Source organism: Aspergillus nomiae (genome assembly GCF_001204775.2).
Source record: "Aspergillus nomiae NRRL 13137 chromosome Unknown contig00215, whole genome shotgun sequence".
Lineage (NCBI taxonomy): Eukaryota > Fungi > Ascomycota > Eurotiomycetes > Eurotiales > Aspergillaceae > Aspergillus > Aspergillus nomiae.
The window spans coordinates 21,207-40,704 of record NW_015378270.1 but is presented as its reverse complement, the minus strand read 5'-3'; the positions used below and the strand labels follow the sequence as shown (position 1 = coordinate 40,704).

Below are 19,498 nucleotides of genomic sequence, written 5' to 3'. Positions count from 1 at the left end.
TCCCCCCCTATCCAATAATAGTGATGATTGATAGACACCACTCTCAGCCGCTACGGCACGACGCAAGGGTGGCTAACGGTGAAGTGATCTCTCACAAGGGGGGAAAACCAACCGAAACAAATCCAGAGCAGCGGATTCGCGTCCACATGTCGAGTATCGGAAAAGATCACCAAGCAGCACCACTTTCTCGAGAGTTCGGAAGGACTAGGAAGACGCCGGCGTGTTCTTGGTGGCTTCTGAGGGTGGAGCGAGATATTAGTACCAAGTATGTTAGGACGATGCTAATTATCTGAGTCTGGTTAGGATCCTTCGCGACGGAATCCGGCATTTCTCCACTTCAGAACAGGTGTGCTATTCCTGTCGGGATTGGGAAATGGATTGCGGGCCATTATATCCATAGTAATAAGATTAAGGCGGGATTCTTTAGTTCCTCCTCGCTAGTATCAATGGATGGAGTCGGGACGACGGGAGCACTCCCGTATAGTGCTAATTCACCGAATTAGTTCGGGCATCTGTGGATTGGCTTGGGAAGCCTTCCATGTGAACTGAACGTGATCAATAATGTTTGATATCGTCAATTCGAAACGAATTGCAGTTGAAACCCGTTTGTTGCAGGTATGTTTTGTCTTGGACCAAAAATGCGCATCCTACCTCACGACTAGTAGGGGACTTCTCTTAGCGATGCATGCAGTCTCCAGACGGAACGGAACGAACACCCCACATACGATGTATGGCCATGTATGTATGTAGATACGAGCAACTGTAAAATACATGAACACCATCTCCTCGAGTCATACAACCTAAAGGATTGACCCCAAATCTCGATGGTTGGGGGCAGTTCCAACCTGCTGGTGGGCTGTGGGACAGAGAGGATGCATGACTGGCTGTCAATGATCCTCGTGCATATTACCTGTCATTATTATGCAGAGTAATGATCTATCATATATGAACTGACTGTGAGGATGTCTATAATGACTGATGATGTGAAGGACTCTGACCTTGCAGTGAAGACTTGGGCGTCAGAGGTGGTCAGGTGCAGCGACAGGTATTTCAACGGTGTTTGTAACCCATTGTTGACAACGGAGAAAAAAACCCATCCAGATGTACAATTCCATTATGGCATTTTTCCACCATTGATGGTCAGCTTCAATCCCTGTTTGAAATCCCGCGTTTCGAGAGGATATACAAGGAAACGATCAATAAAACAAGGCCGTTGATATCATGCGATCGTCACTTTGAAATCGCACAGCGAATCATAGCCGATGAAAATATTAAAGGATTTTATATTGGGAAAGAAACCCATTGGAAAAATACCACCAGGGTCCGTTTTGGTGAAACCCCATCCATACCGCGCTAAGCCTCAAACAAGCTGTTAGCTTCATTTTGTACCAAAATTCCCCTTTTTTTCATTCCCACTTGGGCGCTCCGCTTTCGCGCCCTCTCAGGTTTTTCAATCGCTCGTTTCCTTTCGCTCTTGTTGCTCACAGTCTCTGTCTGTGTCTCATGAGGGATGGAGTCTCCAAGTAAACCTCTGGTAGGATCGAGAGACTTTTGATGGATTGAAACACCGGCGTGGTTAGTTGGGGCAACTTCTCCGATTTATTTTCCTTCCCTCCACTCATTCCTTTTTCCCGCATTTATTGGATCGATTGTCGGGTAGCTTGGCTGCTTTTGAGATCCCATCATTCGTTTTTGAACTACGACCATCCGAGCTCTATTTACAGCTCGCTCAGCCTTTCCTTTCCTCTGTCAATTGTGCGCCGCCTGTTCTCAACTACCTTTACATATCTGAATCGGTCCGTCAAGCGGTGAAATTCGCTTCCTATTACATTCCATTTGACCTCGTTATCGACAAATGTCCAGCGGGAACTGGGTTATCAATCGTGGCCATGGTCACAGAAAATGGAGACTTTCGGTATCCGCCGTCTCCAGGCGAACATAATACTCCCAATGGTCGTCGAGGGCCTAATCCTCTTCGTCTCAATCCTTTAAGAATCAACCCCCCCTCTCCGCCATCTTCTCGAGCGTTAACCGCCACCGCCCCACGTGCGCTTCCGCTGCCACGCTCTCCGAGAAGACCCCCTGCCATTCCGGACGATCCTTTCCTGCGCTCACCCTCACCCCAACCCGGAATGGGGGGTGATATTACCTCTCACAGGCCGGCATATCGCGTACCCGTCACTGCCAATCCAACGTTTGACCGCTTTCCCAGAGCCCCCTCTAGAGAAAGCGACTTTGATCGTCCGTCGTATCGTCGCAAGACCCCTCCTCCTCAGCCGAGATTAAGAACCTCCAAATCTACGTCGAAGCTCCATAACAGACCCCCCAAGGCCTTCCATTCCCTAGAACGCCAGTCCAACGAATCCCCACAACAGGGACTGAGCCTACCGCGCTTTTATCCTAATGGATCGACAGAGGCCAATGGGGAGGATGCTCTCCGCTCCAGTGTGAATTCCGCCATGACGTCGCGCTCCAGTGTCGGACAGGCGAGTGGAACGGAGCGAAGCAGTGTCTTGACGAAGAGTAGCTCTATCACCGATCTCTCTCCAGATACACCAGATGGACCGTATGAGAAGGACGGAGGAATGAGTGTGGAAGATGCGATTTCCATGTATCTCGATGGGTTTAGTGATGTCACAGAAGAGCCAGGGTCTCCTGACTGGCGCGGAGAGAGCAAACCAAGACCGCTCAGTCCCCGTCCGCCAACGGAGCTGACCCTAGACGATGGGCATACTTCCGATGAACATTCACCCGAACTAGATGCTACCAAAGATTTACCACCGGTGCCACCGCTCCCAGCTCTAAATCCACCCGACCAGAATACGCTGGATGAGCAGTTCTTGGGCGACACGCAATTGAATGAAAAACAATTCAGCGAGCCCCTAGATCAGGCCACAGCGGATCGGCCAGCTGATACAAGTCCACTAGAGACGAAGATTTTCATTCCCGGTACCGTGCCGCCTCCGTTCGTGAAGCCTACCGAGACCAGGGACCAGTATGGATTTCGGAAGGCCAGTCACCATGTCACATTACAACAGTACGAGGCCTGGAGTCGCCCATATGCAGCTTTTGCTAGGAGTCGGAGAAATAAATGGTCAGAATTGCTGAAGGAGCATGGACTGCCCACCACCGAACCGAGGACTTTCCCGCCCAAATCGAACAAGATCAAGCGTCTTGTCCGCAGAGGCATTCCTCCCGAGTACAGAGGGGCTGCTTGGTTCTTTTATGCGGGTGGCTACGAGCACTTGAATCGTAATCCTGGACTGTATGATCAGCTTGTCAACCAGGCTATGGAAAGCCCAAGCAACGATGACAAAGAGCATATCGAGCGAGACTTACACCGCACTTTCCCGGATAATATCCACTTCAAGCCCGAATCTACTGACGGGATCGGGACTTCAGGCGCTAGCTCTGGTAGCAGCAACCTGAAGCATGGCTCAGTCACTGTCGAGACGCAAATGATTCAATCGCTCCGGCGCGTGCTCTATGCCTTTGCGTTGCACAGCCCCCAAGTCGGCTACACGCAATCACTCAACTTCATCACAGGCCTGCTCCTCCTGTTCCTCCCAGAAGAGAAGGCGTTTTGGATGCTGCATATCATCACTTCTGTTTACCTCCCCGGCACGCACGAGATCAGTCTCGAAGGGGCTAATATTGACCTATGGATCCTTATGGTCCTCTTGAAGGACTCAACCCCACTAATTTACAACAAGATCACGGGTTCCGCTCCCGGCAAATCCAAGACGCCTCCGTTAACGGTCGACTCGCGGTTACCGGACATTACCCTAGGCTTGACCAATTGGCTCATGTCATTGTACATTGGGACTGTGCCGTTGGAGACGACCTTGCGCATCTGGGATGTCTTTTTCTACGAAGGGTCGAAGACATTCTTCCGAGCCTCGCTAGCCATTTTCAAGGCTTGTGAGAGGGACATCCTCGCCGTATCTGACCCCATGGAGGTTTTCCAGGTAGTTCAAACGGTCCCCAAAAGGTTGCTAGATGCCAATACTCTACTGGATGAATGCTTTGTGCGGCGCCACCGAGTGGGACAGGGCCGCATTGAGGAGCTAAGAGCATCTCGACGGACGGCCGTTCGGCAAGAGAAGATGCGACGGTCGAAAGCTTTGAGCAAGGGATACCTTCAAGCCGCCACGGATGAATGGCCGACGACACGATCGCGGACGCCGGTTCCTGGGGTTGAGCGCAGCATTGCCGATGGATGGCGTCATATGAAAGATGCGTTCCGGTGAAGGTCTCGCCGTTGCTTTGTAACGAAATCGTTTTTATTGATACCCGAGAAACCATGCCTTGTTCCGAGACTATTTGGTACTCTACGTCATCTGTTGTGTTCTTTTGTCCCATCATCCTCGCGCACGGTCGTCTCCGGACGCGAATAGTGCTTGCGAATTTCGCCGACGCATCTCATATTCTGTAATGTTTACACCTGTAATTTCGCTCACTGATTGACGCATTTTGACGGCCAGCTGCCGGGCGTTCGTTGTGGAGTTTTATCTGTGGTCGGATATCTGATTCTTGGGTCTGACATTGCCAGCGCATGGAACTGCGCTGGTGAACTGCCATGGATCTCTTGATCGTGAAATGTACAGACCATGTTCGTGATGATCTTTCTATGTTTGTATTGTGCATATGTTGCATGAGCGCCTTTTTTTCTTTTCTCTTTCCTCAACATCTTGCGTGGCACTACTTTCAATAAGAATTCTGATACCACTGTTAGTTACTATTCATGTACATAGATTCGAACAATGATCGATCAATTGAAGAGATTACCAAAGTTGATAATAACAAATTAAATTAATTAAATTAAATGAAGAGATTTCAGGGAACGATAGAGTTGTAGCGGTGGTACACTATGGCGGACTATCGGACGCTAACGAGTAGGGCTGAGGAAGGCTGATCGCTTGGATTTTCTTGGGTTTTCTTGGAACTCCTCCGATGCAACCTCGTCATTGGCTCGCATTTGTTCGCGCGAAATCATCATGACGCGAAGGAAACCCTTGAAGGCAGTTGGTTGGGTCGTCCATTTCTTGGACATGGAGCCCTGAATTTCAGCGACCGCATGCGGAAGGGCTGCGGGTTTGGTGCAGGCAAGGCACGGCAAGGGGGAAGATTGTCTGTGTGCCTGTGCGGTTTCCTCCTTCTTTTACTCTTTCCCCCCCCCCTCGTGTTTCCCCCAATCTTTGTCCGTTCCCGGCAGTTGGTGATCTTTTCAAAGCAGCCATGAGCGGTCAAGCGGCCAGTTACTATAACCAAAACGAAAGCTTTGGTGGAGGCCAGCCTCCACCTCCGCCTCAGCAGCAGCCTTTCTACAACAACCACCCCAATAATGGCAACTATCAATACGCCGACCCTAACTATCAAAGGGGTCCCGAGCCCAAGCCGCCGCACGAAGCGCCGCCGACCTATGACCAAGCCGTCTATGGTTTTGCCGATGCCTTCAAGATTGAGAAGCCCAAGTTTAACGATATCTGGGCTGGTCTTTTGGTACGTCTTCCTTTTGATTCCCTACCACGTCTCTGGATATCTGGATATCGGGATATCGGGATATCGCATAATCTTTGTTGCTGCCTATGATGAGAGAGTCGAGACTAACCCGTATTACAGCTCATCGCGGTGTTTCTGGGATATGTTGCAGTATCTGGAGTAGCCATCCACCGATACGCGAAATACAAGGGTTTCAATGGCGGCGGCATCTATGATTCGTCCAACACCTTCTCGCTTGACACCAATACCCTGGTGTTGTTTATTTTTGTGCTTTGCGTGGCACTCGTCTTCTCGTGGGCCTACTTCCTCGGAGCTCGCTATTTTCCCAAACTCATTATCTGGGTTACAGGGATTCTGAACATTGTGTCCGCTCTAGCCACTGCGATTTACTATCTGGCGAAGAAGCAATATGGCGGAGGAATTGTGTTCCTCATCTTTGGCGTCTTTGCCATCATTTGTTTCATCAGTTGGATCCCGCGCATTCCCTTCACGGCATTCATGTTGGAAACCTCCATCGATGTTTCCAGAAAGCATGGACACATGTTTCTCGTCAGCGCCATTGGAGGTATCGTCGCAGTGGCTTTTGGAGCTTGGTTCTCTGTAACCCTCGTCTCGATCTATGTTGCCTTCGAACCCAATGGCAGTGGGGTTAACCCGGCTTGTCGTGACGGCGGGTGCAGTACGGGCAGAGTGATTGGTCTGGTCGTCTATGTGACGTTCGCCATGTATTGGTTCAGCGAATGGCTGAAGAACACCGTCCACACGACCATCGCTGGAGTCTACGGAACCTGGTACTTCTGGAGCAACTCACCAAACGGCATGCCGAAGGGAGCCACTCGTGGCGCCTTTAAGCGCGCCACCACCTACTCGTTCGGCAGCATTAGTTTCGGTAGCTTGATCATTGCCCTCATCAACATGCTCCGACAGGCGTGCTCAGTCGCACAGCGCCAGGAGGCGGCAGAAGGGAACCTACTGGGAACCATCGCATTCTGGATTCTGGGGTGCTTCATTTCCATGCTGGATTGGCTGGTTACCTTTTTCAACCGTTACGCCTTCTGCCACATTGCCCTGTATGGCAAGCCATACATCGAGTCTGCGAAGGATACATGGACCATGATGAAGACCGGGGTGTGGACGCGCTCGTGACCGACTGTCTTATCGGACCCGTTTTAACCATGGGGTCGGTCTTTGTGTCGTATATCTGCGCCTTGCTAGCGTATCTGTATCTCCAGTATACCCACCCGGCCTACAACAGCGGCGGCGAATTCACGGCCGTGATCATGGCATTCTCTTTCGTGATCGGCCTGCAGGTCTGCCAGATCTTTATGACACCAGTCGGCAGCGGAATCGAGACGATTTTCGCCGCCATGGCATGGGATCCGCAGGTGATGGTCCAAAGCCACCCGGACCTATGGTACCGTCTGGTCAACCTTTACCCTAAGGTTCAACAGGCGGTTCACGTATAATCCAACTTTGCGAACACAACAAGCTTGCACTACCCTCTTTCCTGAATCCCGTATCCTCTACATAAAGATTGTTAAGACTCAACGAAGTTAATGGCATGAGGAACGACCGCAAACGTTATCTAGCCTAATAAACACTCAACCAAGACTATATAAAGCACTAATCTAAGCTACATCAATATCATAATGAACAATCATCTCTTCATGAAACACCTAGCCCATAACCACAATCCAGCCACAACTCTAGAGAACCAACCAAGCTCCCAGCAAGCCCGAAAGTCCCACCATAGCAAGCCCAGGCACCATCTTCTCCGACGCGGCGCCCTGGAACGTCTGGAACTGCTCCGGCCGACCACTGGGTGTACCACTGGGCGCACCGCTTCCCAGAGGATCGGCCCCACTCGGCGCAGCCGCCTGCGTACCGAACAATGCATGCGATGGAGTCGCACTGGATGCAGGGCCATGCACCCACCCACTGGACGCAGTGGTAGGCGTAGCCTTCGCGCTGGATGCGTGTCCGAACACAGTAGACCAGGCTCCGGGCGTAGCGTGCGCGTTTTCACTAGATGCTGGACCGAATACCCGTACGCTTGATCCAGAAGGAGTGCTCTCAGCACCATAGGCTGTCTCGCTGGATGCTGCAGCGACAGGCGTGGCCTCCGAGTTGGCGCTAGATGCGGGTCCGAACACTCGCACACTAGACTCAGCTGCGGGTGTGGCCTTTGCAACCTCACTAGATTCAGCCGCAGGTTCACCCCTCACGGTCTCGCTAGGACCAGGACGGATGACTCCCTGGCTGGAGGTAGCGGCAGGTGTAGCCTCCGAGTTTGCGCTAGATGCTGGACCGAATACTCGGACACTAGACTCGGCGACAGGCGTAGCCTTCGCTGCCTCACTGGATGGACGGCCGAAGACTCCCTCACTAGACGCAGCCGCCGGGATACTATCTACATTCGGACTAAACGCAGGCGCAAACACTCGCACGCTCGACTCCGGCGAAGGAGTCGCAGCACTCGCCCCCTTAGACGAATACACTGAAACAGTACCATGAGCAGCCGCAGACGAAGTCCTGACAGTGTTACTAGTCGCAGGACCAAACACTCCGGCGCTAGACTCCACAGCAGGCACATTGGCACTCGAGGCAGGACCGAACACCCTAACACTAGACTCGGACTCAGCTGCGGGTGTAGCTTCATCACTCCCACTGGGCTCGGACTCAGCTGCGGGCGTAGCCTCGTCGCTTCCACTGGGCTCAGACTCAGCTGTGGGTGTAGCCTCGTCGCTTCCACTGGGCTCAGACTCAGCTGTGGGTGTAGCCTCGTCGCGTCCACTAGACTCATCCGCAGACGGATTCTCCGCCCAAGGACTCGGCACAACACCCACGCTCGACCAAGAACTCGAACCGGAAGTAGGGCGAGAGCTCTCCCCATAAACTGCCTGGCTGCTGAGCGGGACGTGTCCTGCCCACGGCACCGACGAGGCAGACGCCGACGCCTTGTTCGTCTCGCAGTTGCAGGTTGTGCTAGTCTCGGTGATAAGCTCGGTGACGACGCGGGGGTCGTCGGTTGGGGTCGGGGTGGGCGTGAGCTGCTGGTCGGGCTCGTCGACTCGCATCATGGGATGGCTGGCTCGCATGGGCAGATTGAGGTTGTTGGTTCGTTGGGTTGGGAGGGGCATTATATTCTTTTGTATTTTGGTTAGTTTCCTTTGCTATATGGATAGGATGGGATGGTATGGTATGGTATTCACACACACACCTTGTACTGAGGGCTACTAGGACCCTGGGGCACCGCTGTTGCGAGGTTGGCCGCGAGGGCGGCCATGAAGAGGTGAGGAGCTCGCATGTTTTCGTTGCAATCAATCAATCAATCAATCAATCACGATTATCTTGATAGCTTATAGTGATATATAAAGAAAAAAAGGAGATCTCCCTCAAACAAGGTGTATGATCTATACAGACAAGACAAGAATAAACCCAAGACCAGAACCACCAGAGTAGAAATCACCTAATATATATATACCCCCAACTCCCCACACACCTACATCCACAAATCCATCCATCCATACATACATACATCCCACATTCAAAAAACCAACTATACGTAGCACCTAGCAACACGCTCTCCAGAGTAACGAACCAAACTTCGAAAGATGTGTGGCCCGCATCCCTTGCCAAGGGCAAAAGGATCGGATGTGCGGTTCGGTATGTGACTGCTGTCCGGGCTACGTTTGAAAGTATAGTGCGAAGTATTACTACGCAGTAGGAGGGTGAGGGCATGGGGGGGGTCTCTGAAACGCGTGGTGTGGACATGCCGATGATGTGTTGGAATGTTGAGGGTTATTTTTATCAGTGGATTAGGGTTAGTGCTGTTGCTTTTGCTGATCTCGTATTTGCTTGAGTGGATTTGTTTATCTAGCGTAGTTTACTTCCATGTGTTTGGTATTTTCCTTTAGTAGGTATATACTAAATAGGGAATATGATGGTTCCTGAGTCGGTCTTGGTTGCTGTTCGTGATATTGATATGGCTAGGTAAGGTGAGGGGTTCCTGTGTCTAGCAGTTCTCGCATTCTTCAGGAAGTCTCCCGATTCAGAAACCCCCCGGATGTGAGCATGAGCGCTAAGAAGATCTGCGATGAGAGTTGGTTTCATTACACGATTGGACCGGACAAGCCATGGAATGTGGCGCAATATCGCCGAAGTATGTTATAATCCAGCTCCTCTTATGACGAGGGAGTTTTTTTCCGAAAGGCCGCGAGATATTCATGATTCATTCGAAGGTATGTTGCGAAGCAAGACTACAAAAGAAGTATATATATAAGTGTAAACAATATAAGCAATACGCTAGGGAAATCATAAGCATTCTGGTCGTCGTCCCGTCCCATCTCAACGCCACAAGCATTTAATCTCGATCATGAATCATTAAGCTTTCGCGCTGGTGGCACACCGGGTGGTATTGACCAGCAACCAGGCGATTATCTTTACCAGCATGGTTAGTACGCGCACAAGAAGATCCAGCCCCCAGAAGAGCATGCGTAAGCATCCCCGTGTCAAGCCCGGGAGCTTCTGTCCCGCCCGCGAGGAGCCGTCGCCGTAGCGTCCATACTTCTCTAGGTCGAATTCCTCGACCATGATTTTCTTGGTCTTGGGCTTTGCGGGCTTCGGTGGGCCCCAGAAATGGAACCATTTTCTCTGGGTGGAGTCGGCGCATTGCGATCTTGCGGATCGGATCTTGGACATAAGTTGGATGCCCTCCTTGGCGTCTTCGTGCTCGGCGCGGCTTTTTATGTTGCTATCTGCGGATGATCGTTTGGATAGTGCTTCCTTGGTTGGGTCGTAGAGTTCCATGTCTGTGAGGACGGTATTTGTGGACTCGTCCGAGACAGCAACGGCCAGCATTGCCGTGACAAGGGAGTCTATTGCATACAACGATGGGACTGTGGCGATAATGGCAGCCGCGGAAATAGAGAGGGTCAGTGTGCCCAGATCCAGTGATGCTAGGGGTTCGTCAGCATCGGTCAAAGGGAGGGTCGACGTCCGAGGCGTGGCGGCCATGTTGGCGCCTTCAACCGCATTGGCCGACATTGGAGTAGTCACAAGAATTGTTGGAGGTTGTCTAGAATCTGATTCTTTCGACGGCGTCGAAACAGAAATGTGAAGGAGTCCGGAATACATTGACCTCACTGGAGATAATGGGATACCTGCCGCACCGACAAGGGCTGGAGGTGGGAGTTTGGTAAGCGATGGATGATGCAGCTCATACAGTTGCTTGGCATTGTTCCACGATAACCTGCAAGATTCTTGTGCTGCAGCTCGCTTCAAAGCTTTCCCTTCTGCTTCTGCAGCTTCTAAGGGACCCAGATGGCGCTTTCTAGCTAGTACCTCCGCTTCGTCAATGGCCAGCATTGCAGCCAGACGGGAGAAGAGGATGGACACAAGCCCGTCATTTGGGGGTCCGCGCCGGCGGTCTTCAAGTTTTAGCATCATGATAGGAATGCTACTATTCGGCTTGGATGGATTGGTCCTGGTGACGGATAGTTCGTTGGTCGAATATGTCTGCATCTTATAGAATGGCGCTTGGGGGTCGCCAAACGTGTATGTTTCAGCTTCCGTCCTAGTTGAGCTATTAGCATCCCTCTCGGAAAGAAGAGATGTGTATTTACTTACCGTGCTACACGCAAATTGAAGTTTCCTGCTAGGTCTTGCGGACGCTGGCCGTTGGCTGCTTCCCAAAGACCCCTCAGCTCGGTAATGGACGAGTATTGTATCTCGACTTGGTCGAGAACACCTGCTGGAAAGTTCATCACGCTTGCGGGGACGGTCTTTGGCCCAAGAGCACGGTCAATCTCTGGCGGTGGTGTGAAGGAGAGCTCCTTGGGCCTATGTGTTCGTGTATTGACTGAGAGTTGGGGGTAATATTGTTGCTGGCTGAGAGGCACATTGGGATTATACTGAGGGAATATGGATCTCATAGGAATGACAGGTGAGCTGTAGGCCCCGGAAGCTCCCTGAGCCAGTGGGGAAGCTACATGGTTGTTGCCACTCCCCGTCGGGGACGCCTGGCTGGCATTACTCGCCGGCGAACCCCATTGACTTTTTGTGTTATCTTTTGGGCTCTTGCTAAAAAGCGACTCAGGCGTCCTCAGTTCCTGTACAGTCTCTGGTATGGATACAGGCATCGACCGAGGGGGTTTCGCTTTCTTCGCGGCCTTCATGCTCTTCGCGTCGTCAACGATTTGGAAAAGCAGCGCCTCTGTCTTGATATCTTTGCCATTGAGATCATTCAGAGGGATTGAACCCCCAGGTTGTGTGCCCGTGGCTCTTTGGTTCTCTAGGCGAAAGGGGTTCGTGGAAGCCTTGGTTCTTGACGGCGATGGAAAGAGTTGAAACTGACTCATTGTGCAGATCGAAAGATGATCGTCAGAGGGGTATAAGTATTGACTCTTGAAGAAAAGTGGAGAAACAACAATATACAGGTGTCTATATGCAATCCGCAATCGTGTCAATGTTCATGACGATGCACAAGATTGATCACAACACCGATAATCTCAACACTCCAATTCTAATGAAATGCCAAAGAGACTTGATAATGAAAAGGTCCAAGTATTGAACCATGAAGGTATAGAATGCCATCTTGATCAGTGGGATCCAGTGTGACATATACCCCTCCCTCGTGGAGTAGAACCCTGGCTGCAGCATAGCGTCGAAAGCTAGTTAAGCTCAGCGTCAAGGATCTGAACTATGAGAGGTTCCCACTAGTGTGAAAGATGGACATTGTTATGCATGACTGCCGAATTGCCATGGCCGGCGCTTAATCTCGACCTCCCGGGTCCGATGATAGGCTGAAGCCTGAGCGCAAAGACCAGTGTGACATCAATCGCGGCGCTTCGAGGATTAAACCCTGGGATGTGATTTGCGACGATCCTGACGCACCAGAGCCAAACACAGCTAGTGCTATGCTGCAGTTAGTGTGAAGAAGTCGGAACAGGGGGATACGGTGTGAGCCGCCAGCAGCTGGTTGGCTCTTGTATTCAATACTTTCTATGACTGGTGGGTTTTCCAGAAGTTTATCGCCTGAGAGAAACAAATAGGGGTCAATTGTTTCTGTTAAATTGTGATACGGTGGCTGTGTCGCTCTGAGAGGAGGAGGAAAAGCGGTTAAGGTTGTGAACAAGGATGTGATGAAGTGATCGAGGCAAACCTTCTACATCCTCGCTTGACCCTTTAGGAAGAGATATGCGCCCACACTATCTACCACAAAAAATCTATATCGCTACTTTAGTTGAAATGGATGGATCCTGCGTGTCTGTAGCCGCTCTAATTCGCGAAGGCACGGTCATTCGGTGATGCCATTCTGAAACGTTCATCATACCGGAGTAGAGTGTGTATTCAGTCAGTTAACATCTAATATCTAAGACCCAAAAATGGTAACTTCCGGAGTATCTGAGTCGTCTCATGCTCATAGCCCAGAAGGTCATCAACAATATCATACAAACACCCAATCAGGACCTCCAAGGAGCGAACAACGGGAGTATATAAAAAAGTACACAGAATAATGCTACTTCCCAGTCAGGACAGATCGGACCCCGTCTGCAAACAATAGCTTGGCATATATGAAGTGAAACTTTTCAAGATACCCCGCACTGACGGGGTGTCCTTGGTCGGATTACATATAAACTGCTGCAAGCTGATCTCAGGCTGCGGTGACCGAGTGACCTGGACTCGGTGACATCCGGCGAATCTAGACCGATCCGAGCCAAATCCATAGTCGACGTAGCTAGGCTCCATTCCTGAAGCTTTAGATATATGCATGTCTATCAGCTTGAAGGAGCCAAAGAAGCGGCTGCCAAGTGGTAAGAGGTTGGTGCTTGGGATCTTAGTGTGGTTCCAGATGGCCATTGCCGCCGGGTCATCCTGAAAATCTAATACATATTTGAGTGCCCAATGTCTTATTGAGATCCAACTTATGATGCAACAAGCTATGGAGGAACGCGTGCTTACTTGAAAACTGTGCCGAGAGTAATTTCCACCCCCCAGCCTTGAGGATCAGCCTTTCGCAAGCAAAGACATATCCGCCAAAGAAACCGGTGGTAAACAACGACAATACTTCCTCGTCGCTTAGTCTTGCGATGTCTGATTCTAGGAGTTTTTGTGTCACACAGTCTGTGGTGGTTATAACATTGTGGCGTGGATTGACGAAGTTGAACGAGGAGGAGCGTAGAAATCCAGCGTTAACTGGATAGTCTCTGTGAGATTGGCGGAGGGATTCAAAGAATGGACCCCGAGACAGAGTGCGAAACCAATTGATCGACATGACTAGCTGGGTGCTGTATAGCCTGTATTTTCCAATGTTCAGATGAAAGGAAATATGGGGAATGTCAAGAGCCTCGCGGTTTCGGGCCGAAAGGGTTACGATGACTCAATCGTATACGAGCGCTAACTGCTTACACTCCATGTCTTAGATTTGCTACTTGAACTGAAAGGGCCTTGCTTCGGATTGATTTTGAACAACAAGCGTCGCTACTAGGATATAGTACAATACTAGATTTTCCCCAACGAGTGGTCAAATTCAGGGTATAAATCTCGAGTCCCATTTTCATAGTGCTCATAGAATAAAGCCCATGCTATATACTTGCTGGATTCAATTCTGCCGAGCCAATTGAGCTTGAAAATCTATCGATGTCTTGAAAAGGCATAGTAGAGCTGAATGGCCAGCTTAGCGCCGTAGAGGATATAGTAGGTGGGAATGTGGGCAGCTTGACAATATGGACGGCTTGCCATGGCCAAAGAAGGCATGGTACTAAAGGGAACGCATAACTTTCAGATAATAGCACCGTTGCTTTAAACAACTGGGAAGGGTATATGTAAATAACTGTTTATGTCGCATAGAAGTACACTGTATGTTGGGGGTCCGTATGCAAAAGATGTCTAGAAGATAATATACAGTTAGTTGCCACTTGGACGATCATGCTCCATGGCTTCCTCATGGACTGAATATGTGAGCGCGTCGGCCATCGCAATGGCGCCATCCATATTTCCTTTGTTATACAAAATAAGCCCTGCAGGGCGGCCGCACTTGTAGCCTTCGGTTGGTCGGGCTGCCGGCCGTTTTCGTCTTCTATTAAACCAAGCTCGTGTAGTCGGTCGAGGAATGTCTTTCGATACTTTCCATCTGTATCCAACTCACTATAAAATCGATCCCAGAGACATGCAACCTGGTAGCGGGTGACCTCGCCCAAACGAACCGTCATGTCTACCCGGCCAGGCCGAACCAGAGCTGGGTCTAGCCGCTCCACATGGTTCGTCGTCAGGAATATCACGCGTTCTTCAGCACTTGCAACTCCGTCCATGGCATTCAGCAGACCGGAGAACGTAACGTTAGCACCGCGGTACCCATCGGCGTCAGACTGAACTCGCCGATTGGAGAAGGCGGCATCTACGTCTTCGAGCAGAACAAGTGTGCGGTTAGGGACAATGGTGAGAAGATGATTCAACCGATCATCCGTCAATCCCCGTTCACTAAGGTTGAGAATGGCAATATCGTAGTCTAGTTCACCCGCCAAAGCCTGGATAAAGGAGCTTTTTCCCGTGCCTGGCGGCCCGTAGAGCAGATAGCCCCGTCGGTACGGAATTCCACGATCATGGTACCATTTCCCGCTAGATAGAAAGTCTTTGACATCGTCCACAATCCGTTCCTTGACACCCTCATCAAGAATGACTGATTCCAAAGGGCGCTTCCGTCGCGGTTGTCCAAACAGTTTCCATTCAGTCCCCCAGCTGTTGTAGATTGATGTTTTGCCTTCATGTGATTTAGCTGCGAATGCGTGAGCCTCTCTGAAGAGATCTTCAAAAACATGGCGATGCGAATAGAGAGTGGTCAGGGTAATCGTCTCCCACGGGCGACCAGTCTGAAGGTCGAGTGACTTCGACTCGCGCATCCGATTTACAAAAATAAACGCATTCTTGTAGCGCAAGACATGTCTCCCTGGGCCAGGCACTAACGAAAAATGTGTATGTATCGCACCGTTTGAGTGTTCGACTTTCTGCGTTTGGATTGAGAGGTGGCGCATCCCGGGGGTCATTCTCTGGAGTAAGGATTCCATAAAGCCAGACCTGCTGGCTGCCGACTGAGCCGAATTGAGCTGCGAACGTTGATATAGAGTCATCCAGTGAAGAAACCAGGGATATGAATCGTCCTTTACGCTGATTTCCACATCCACGAGCATGCGCCTTCGCAGGAGTGCAGCGCCATGTCGAATGCCCTTCTGAGCGAAACTTAATCCAGCACCCAAACCGGCGAGACCGAAGCCCTAATAGTTCCAGAATCAATTAGATCAACCGCTTCTTGAATACGTATCACAATGTGGCCCAAACCGCCTTACCGCTGTGAAGAAAGGATTGCTAGATAGCTGGGCGAAAAGCCCGCCATCTCCGGTGGGCTGTGCGGCCGCCTGGATAGCATCTTTCTTCTGTTGCAGGATTAAGTCGCCAGGCGAAGGCAGCCCCGGTGTACTTGGTGGTCCATTCGGGTCCATGCCAACCGAGGGAAAATTGAATACTAGAGCTGACAGTCAATCCAACACTTTCTTCGGGCAATCAAGTGATTGTTCCGAATGATATCGGAGACCCGGAAGTACAACGGGCCGATTCTTCGATAACCCCATTGGGCAACGTCTCGGCTTCGAAACATACTGCAGACCGGAGATATCGGACTTAATGGAAACGTCGCTGTTAGTGCTGAGACTTGGAGGTTTAATCATGTTCAAAGAACCAGTAAAACTTGAGGTAGTGGGCTACATTAGGCTAGCTGACAATTATTAGGTAGCTACAAAGGTACGTAGTCTCATGCCATGTGAGCGCAAATCTTTGGGCTCGCAGAAAAATACTACGCTTCGTGGCAGATAATAGATCGCCGCCAGTTTCGCTAGCAGAGCTAAAATAAATACAGTTATATTTGAAAGAGACTCCTGAATTCCTGCACAACCGGCATGAGACACTTCTTTCGGCGAATCTTTGGGTTTCGTCAACATACTTCATCTCACAGCTCACCTCAGAGACGCGCCATGAGCTCCTCGACCGTGGCAGTTCTTTACGCCCTCACCCTTTCGATACCTTCAACCTCCACAGGTCCTGAGGATGCAAAAGAGAAGAAACACCATGTCTCAGGGGGTTTCACGAATCCATGGGAGTAAGTACTGCAGGGAGATGCTCGTTACAAACCTTCCGCATACTAATCGATCACATAGTTCATATAAGACCCCCGCTGTTCAGCGCTTTTTTCTGTGAGTACTATCAAAAACTGGTACCGGGGACCTATATCTAGCCTAACGTGTGAGTACCATCTCAAGGCGACAAATAAATGGTCAAGCAAACCGTCCCGACACTACACCTCCAACTGTGCCTGTCCAAAAACCAGAGTTCTTGTCTAGTAGAGATACTCCTAAGTTGCGTGCGACTTGGCTGGGTCATGCCTGTTATTATGTCGAGTACCCCAGCGGTCTGCGAGTACTGTTTGACCCCGTCTTCGAGGACCGTTGCTCGCCATTTTCTTGGCTGGGCCCCAAGCGTTACACTGAGATGCCGTGTCAAGTCAAGGATATACCCATAATCGACGCGGTGGTGATATCTCATAATCACTATGACCATCTGTCGTATCCAACAGTTAAAGAGATCTCTAAGCGACATCCAAATTGCCATTTCTTTGTGCCTCTGGGCAATGAGGCGTGGTTCAAAAGCTCTGGAATTGACAATGTGACTGAATTAGACTGGTGGGAGGAACGTGACATTGTTCTCTCGCCGTCCCAATCGACAGGGACGCAAGTTGAAGAGCCAGCCGAGAATGGTGGTTCAAGTCCAGGAGATATAAAAGGGCGGGTTGGATGCCTACCCTGTCAGCATACTAGTAACAGAGGCGTATTCGACCGAGCAAAGACATTGTGGGCTTCATGGTATGTTGAGTCCGGCGGACGCAAGGTCTACTTTGCTGGGTATGTAAACAGACAGATATTTGTGAGTATTTAGGCTCCGCTGCTAACCTATGATACAACTACAGAGATACCGGCTACAGAAATGTGCCAGAGCTTCCTGACGGTGCTGATGACCATGCACCGGAATACGACTTTCCAGTATGCCCTGCTTTCAAGCAGACGGGTGAATTTCGTGGGCCGTTCGATCTGGGATTGATACCGATTGGAGCCTATAGTCCTCGCTTCGTTTGGAGCCCAGTGCATGCTGACCCTCACGATGCAGTTCAGATATTCCAAGATACCAAGTGCAAGAAGGCCCTGGGTATGCACTGGGGCACTTGGGTGTTAACAGAGGAAGACGTCCTTGAGCCACCTAGAAAATTGAGAGATGCGTTGAGAAAACATGAAATTCCTGAGGTCGGAGTTTTCGATGTTTGTGACATTGGAGAAAGTCGGGAGTTTTAGTGTGAGGGTTATTGGAGGCTACTGAAACACTGGTGAATCTGGGTCTGAAACTGTATGGAAAATGGCGGGAATTAGTATACGTGGTCTATATATAGCACTGTTACATGTACGCAATATTTGACTATATCTTCAATGGTAGAAAATAGCTTGCTGAATCTTTCGTCGAGCTGGTCGGCGCATATCGATAGACTGTAAGCGCTGGCCTAAAAGTTCTAATTATGGAGTAGAGTGAGTGAATTGGCGCGGCGCTACTGATTGAACCTGGTACACATCTTAAATATGAGTGCCTAAGTCTCAAAGTAAGCAGGTACTTTGCTTGAACAACACAATTTGACTTGTCTTTCTTACTTTGGATGCACTGTCCCTATGACCCCTGCTGAAAAGTGCCGGATGTTGCATGATACAACCTGCATAGTATGAAATTACCCGACATAATAACAGGACCAAACTAAGTAAGTGATGCATGCAATTAAACAATACGAGAAAAAGGAGGTAAAGAAAAAGAAAACATGCATACAGGAAGCCTAACGTTGCACATCTGTATCAGGTCATTAGCCTTGAGCAAACGCGTTGCACTGAGCAACCCACAACAAACACAGACCAAACACAATCCTCAGCTCCTCGAGAACTATACTCACATTCAATAGCCCTTGCCCTTGAAGCCTAATCTTTCTAGGGCAGTAAAGGTGTTATTGAAGTAGTAAAATAATGCACGTCGAGATGTCAGGCTATTTCGAACCGACAGCGCTCATTCCAGATCCCCTTTCGTTTCACCAGGAGAGAAACTCATGGGAAATGAACCGATATAGGAGCCCAGAAGACGGTTACTTCACAGAGAGCGAAGAAGAGGTCCTTTACGGTTTGGATGAAGTAGCCATGGCCGCGCTACCACTCCGATTACAAGAAAACATGCGCGAGTTACATCTTGAGCGCGTACAAAGATTAAAAAGAGAGGAAAGCAGTACTCCATTCTACAAGCCATCTTACCATGCAACATCACCAGTGATTTGGTATAAGGACTCGATAGCCGCGATGGAAGCAAGCCAGGACACGGAGAAGAGCGATCGCGGAGGTTTGCCAAGTTCAAGCCCGGAGCAAGCCGATTGGTATCTGTGGCAGAGAATACGTGAGATGAATGAGAGAAGGCATATGGAATATGATACTATCGCGATGGCGGGGCATTATTCCCACAGCTCGAATGCGCGCTTCAATCTGGGCAACAATCTGTTTTCAAAGCACTCGACCTCAACGGAAGAGGCCATTGAAACCGAATATACAAGCGACCAACAGACTCGCAACAGATACATATCACAGCTGACAGACACAAAAGCCCGGACATGTGTAGTTCACACAGTTGAAGACATCGAGGCACCTCATGAAGGGTCCAATGTGCATGAGCGAGTTCGCCAGAGAGGCTCGTCAATGATTTCCGCTATGCGTGGCCGCATGCGAAAGAGTATCCAAAGAATGAGCAGGGTCTTCAAGAAGCAGCCCAGTTTCCGAAGTCATAATCGAGCATGCGAAACCTTTGTTTCGAGTTGATACATGGCAGCGCCATACTGTTACGGAGATAACGATGATCACCAGAGTTATGACAGAAAGTT

General features: G+C 50.1%; 8 protein-coding genes across 8 annotated transcripts; 4 read left to right on the top strand and 4 right to left on the bottom strand.

The window, feature by feature from the left end:
- Positions 1 to 1,889: 1,889 nt before the first annotated feature.
- On the top strand, positions 1,890 to 4,250 carry ANOM_007265 (putative GTPase activating protein (Gyp3); the record flags this gene model as incomplete). The annotated part of the gene is made up of 1 exon (XM_015552521.1): positions 1,890 to 4,250. One exon carries the CDS (start codon positions 1,890 to 1,892, stop codon positions 4,248 to 4,250), a length of 2,361 nt encoding a protein of 786 aa, XP_015405231.1.
- A 963-nt stretch (positions 4,251 to 5,213) lies between these two features.
- On the top strand, positions 5,214 to 6,968 carry ANOM_007264 (choline transporter-like family protein; the record flags this gene model as incomplete). Its single annotated transcript, XM_015552520.1, has 3 exons — positions 5,214 to 5,502; positions 5,623 to 6,630; positions 6,735 to 6,968. Exons 1-3 carry the CDS (start codon positions 5,239 to 5,241, stop codon positions 6,966 to 6,968), a joined length of 1,506 nt encoding a protein of 501 aa, XP_015405230.1. The 5' UTR covers positions 5,214 to 5,238.
- Positions 6,969 to 7,208: 240 nt separating this feature from the next.
- On the bottom strand, positions 7,209 to 8,809 carry ANOM_007263 (extracellular serine rich protein; the record flags this gene model as incomplete). The annotated part of the gene is made up of 2 exons (XM_015552519.1): positions 7,209 to 8,648; positions 8,723 to 8,809. The coding sequence occupies 2 exons, from the start codon at positions 8,807 to 8,809 to the stop codon at positions 7,209 to 7,211; spliced, it is 1,527 nt and encodes a 508-aa protein (XP_015405227.1).
- Positions 8,810 to 9,885: 1,076 nt separating this feature from the next.
- ANOM_007262 (uncharacterized protein) lies at positions 9,886 to 11,861 on the bottom strand (the record flags this gene model as incomplete). Its single annotated transcript, XM_015552518.1, has 2 exons — positions 9,886 to 11,077; positions 11,131 to 11,861. 2 exons carry the CDS (start codon positions 11,859 to 11,861, stop codon positions 9,886 to 9,888), a joined length of 1,923 nt encoding a protein of 640 aa, XP_015405226.1.
- Positions 11,862 to 12,274: 413 nt separating this feature from the next.
- Positions 12,275 to 13,798, bottom strand: ANOM_007261 (uncharacterized protein; the record flags this gene model as incomplete). Its single annotated transcript, XM_015552517.1, has 3 exons — positions 13,465 to 13,798; positions 13,112 to 13,385; positions 12,275 to 12,599 (listed from the first exon to the last, which is right to left on the bottom strand). Exons 1-3 carry the CDS (start codon positions 13,775 to 13,777, stop codon positions 12,275 to 12,277), a joined length of 912 nt encoding a protein of 303 aa, XP_015405229.1. The 5' UTR covers positions 13,778 to 13,798.
- A 611-nt stretch (positions 13,799 to 14,409) lies between these two features.
- Positions 14,410 to 15,998, bottom strand: ANOM_007260 (bifunctional AAA family ATPase chaperone/translocase BCS1; the record flags this gene model as incomplete). The annotated part of the gene is made up of 3 exons (XM_015552516.1): positions 14,410 to 14,453; positions 14,513 to 15,773; positions 15,846 to 15,998. The coding sequence occupies 3 exons, from the start codon at positions 15,996 to 15,998 to the stop codon at positions 14,410 to 14,412; spliced, it is 1,458 nt and encodes a 485-aa protein (XP_015405228.1).
- A 453-nt stretch (positions 15,999 to 16,451) lies between these two features.
- ANOM_007259 (putative Zn-dependent hydrolase/oxidoreductase family protein) lies at positions 16,452 to 17,894 on the top strand (the record flags this gene model as incomplete). The annotated part of the gene is made up of 4 exons (XM_015552515.1): positions 16,452 to 16,651; positions 16,710 to 16,745; positions 16,812 to 17,450; positions 17,516 to 17,894. 4 exons carry the CDS (start codon positions 16,452 to 16,454, stop codon positions 17,892 to 17,894), a joined length of 1,254 nt encoding a protein of 417 aa, XP_015405235.1.
- Positions 17,895 to 18,602: 708 nt separating this feature from the next.
- Positions 18,603 to 19,436, top strand: ANOM_007258 (uncharacterized protein; the record flags this gene model as incomplete). The annotated part of the gene is made up of 1 exon (XM_015552514.1): positions 18,603 to 19,436. The coding sequence occupies one exon, from the start codon at positions 18,603 to 18,605 to the stop codon at positions 19,434 to 19,436; it is 834 nt and encodes a 277-aa protein (XP_015405242.1).
- Positions 19,437 to 19,498: the final 62 nt, after the last annotated feature.